This window comes from Bison bison, unplaced genomic scaffold (assembly GCF_000754665.1).
Source record: "Bison bison bison isolate TAMUID 2011002044 unplaced genomic scaffold, Bison_UMD1.0 scf7180017850823, whole genome shotgun sequence".
Lineage (NCBI taxonomy): Eukaryota > Metazoa > Chordata > Mammalia > Artiodactyla > Bovidae > Bison > Bison bison.
Window position 1 is genome coordinate 29,488 of NW_011481396.1, and position 1,476 is coordinate 30,963.

The window sequence follows — 1,476 nt, forward strand, 5'->3', positions numbered from 1 at the left end:
AGAGGGTGGGTTCCCCGATTCAAGGGGCTGGGTCCTGTCCTCAGAGGGCGGGTCGGTTGCCTCAAGGGGCGGGGCCAGGACTTCAGGGGGCGGAGTCCCAGATTCCACAGCTGGGTCCTCATGGCCCGGAGCTGAGTCCCCTGCCTTGTAGAAGCGCGCGAAGGTGTCCGAGGGCTTGCCCCCCAACTGTGGGGCGAATCCAGCCGCTTGTGCTAGCTCCCCGACCCGGCTGGAGAACGCCTGCAGCTGCTCCTGCCGCAGGTCCACTAGGAACCTGGAACCAGGAAGCGGCGGGGTAGGGGGGCCCGCCTTCCGCCCCCGGCCTGAAAGTTGCCCGCCCTGCCCTCTGCTGGCTCACTGGGCTAATTCGACAATCAGGCGTCCTCCGGGGGCCACGCAGGCCCCCAGCTCTGCGCTGAGAAGATGGACCATCCTGCGGAGAGAAAAGGGGAAGGCTGAGGCTCGGACTTTGAGGTTCTGAGTGAAGAAGGGAGGCTGGGGACCTGGACACTGATAGAGGAGGGTCTGGGGGCCTGGATTCCTGGGTCTGAGGGAGGAGGGGTTGGGTGAGGAAGACCTGGGCGCCTCCCAGGTCCTCTTACCCACAGGCCACGTAGAGGAGCTGGAACTGTCCCATGTAGCAGCTCTTGTGGTGGAGGGTGTGGGCAGAATCGAGGGACAGGAAGTGGACAGTGAAGGGCTCCGGGGCAGGGGCTGCTGGGGAAGGGAAGACTGGCAGGGTTAGGCAGACACTCGAAGCTTGGAGATGACTCTCCTGGTCCGTCTTCAGGCCTTTTGTCATCCTTTCTCTTGGGTAGATCCCTGGAAACTTCTGGGAAGACTGGCCTGGCAGGCAGAAACCCATTTTACAGACTAGGCAACTGAGATTCACGAGGAGAAAAGAGAGTGGGTGACCCATAGCCACACAAGTCATTAATTCACCCGGGAGGGCCAACCTAGGTAATGGGTAGACGGAGGCACGACCAGATTTGGGGTCGGGGGATTCTCCAACGGTATAATCTGAAACCTAGAAGCTCGTTAAAATGTTCTCAGCCTCTTGAATATCTGCACGTGGGATCATAATTCTGCTACTGGAATTCAGAATGGTATGAATGGTGTCAAGAGTTGGAAAAGGGAGAGAAATTCAAAGAGAAGAGTGAAAAACAGACCGGATGTCGGGAAGGGGAGGTCACTTGTCCAGGCTTTAGACACCGAACCGATCCATGCTTGGACTTCAAATACCCGGAGCCTGAAGCCTGGGACGAGGGTCTGGGTCCCGCTCTCCCCCAGATGTGAGCGCCCCAGCCCCGCTTGCCACCTCAAGGGAACAGCCCCGGTCCGCGGCTTACCGGGCTCCGAGCTTCCCTCCGCGCCGCCCTGCACCTGCTCCGGGTCCCCCTCGGCGGCTCTCGGGTGCCCCCAGGCGGCCATCTCTCGGAAGAGGTCCGCCACATTGTGCTCGGGGGTCTCGCATGC

At 60.8% G+C, this 1,476-nt stretch overlaps 1 protein-coding gene across 1 annotated transcript in view; it reads right to left on the reverse strand.

Moving 5' to 3' along the window:
- Positions 1-3: 3 nt before the first annotated feature.
- DNAAF3 (dynein, axonemal, assembly factor 3) overlaps positions 4-1,476 on the reverse strand; it is a gene marked incomplete at its 3' end in the record, with an annotated part of 5,902 nt that continues 4,429 nt past the window's right edge. Inside the window, exons 6-9 of the mRNA XM_010849285.1 lie at positions 1,347-1,467; positions 603-723; positions 359-433; positions 4-274 (exon numbers count right to left, since the gene is read on the reverse strand). Of these exons, the coding sequence (XP_010847587.1) occupies positions 4-274; positions 359-433; positions 603-723; positions 1,347-1,467 (588 nt within the window). The remainder of the gene's footprint in view (positions 275-358; positions 434-602; positions 724-1,346; positions 1,468-1,476) is intronic.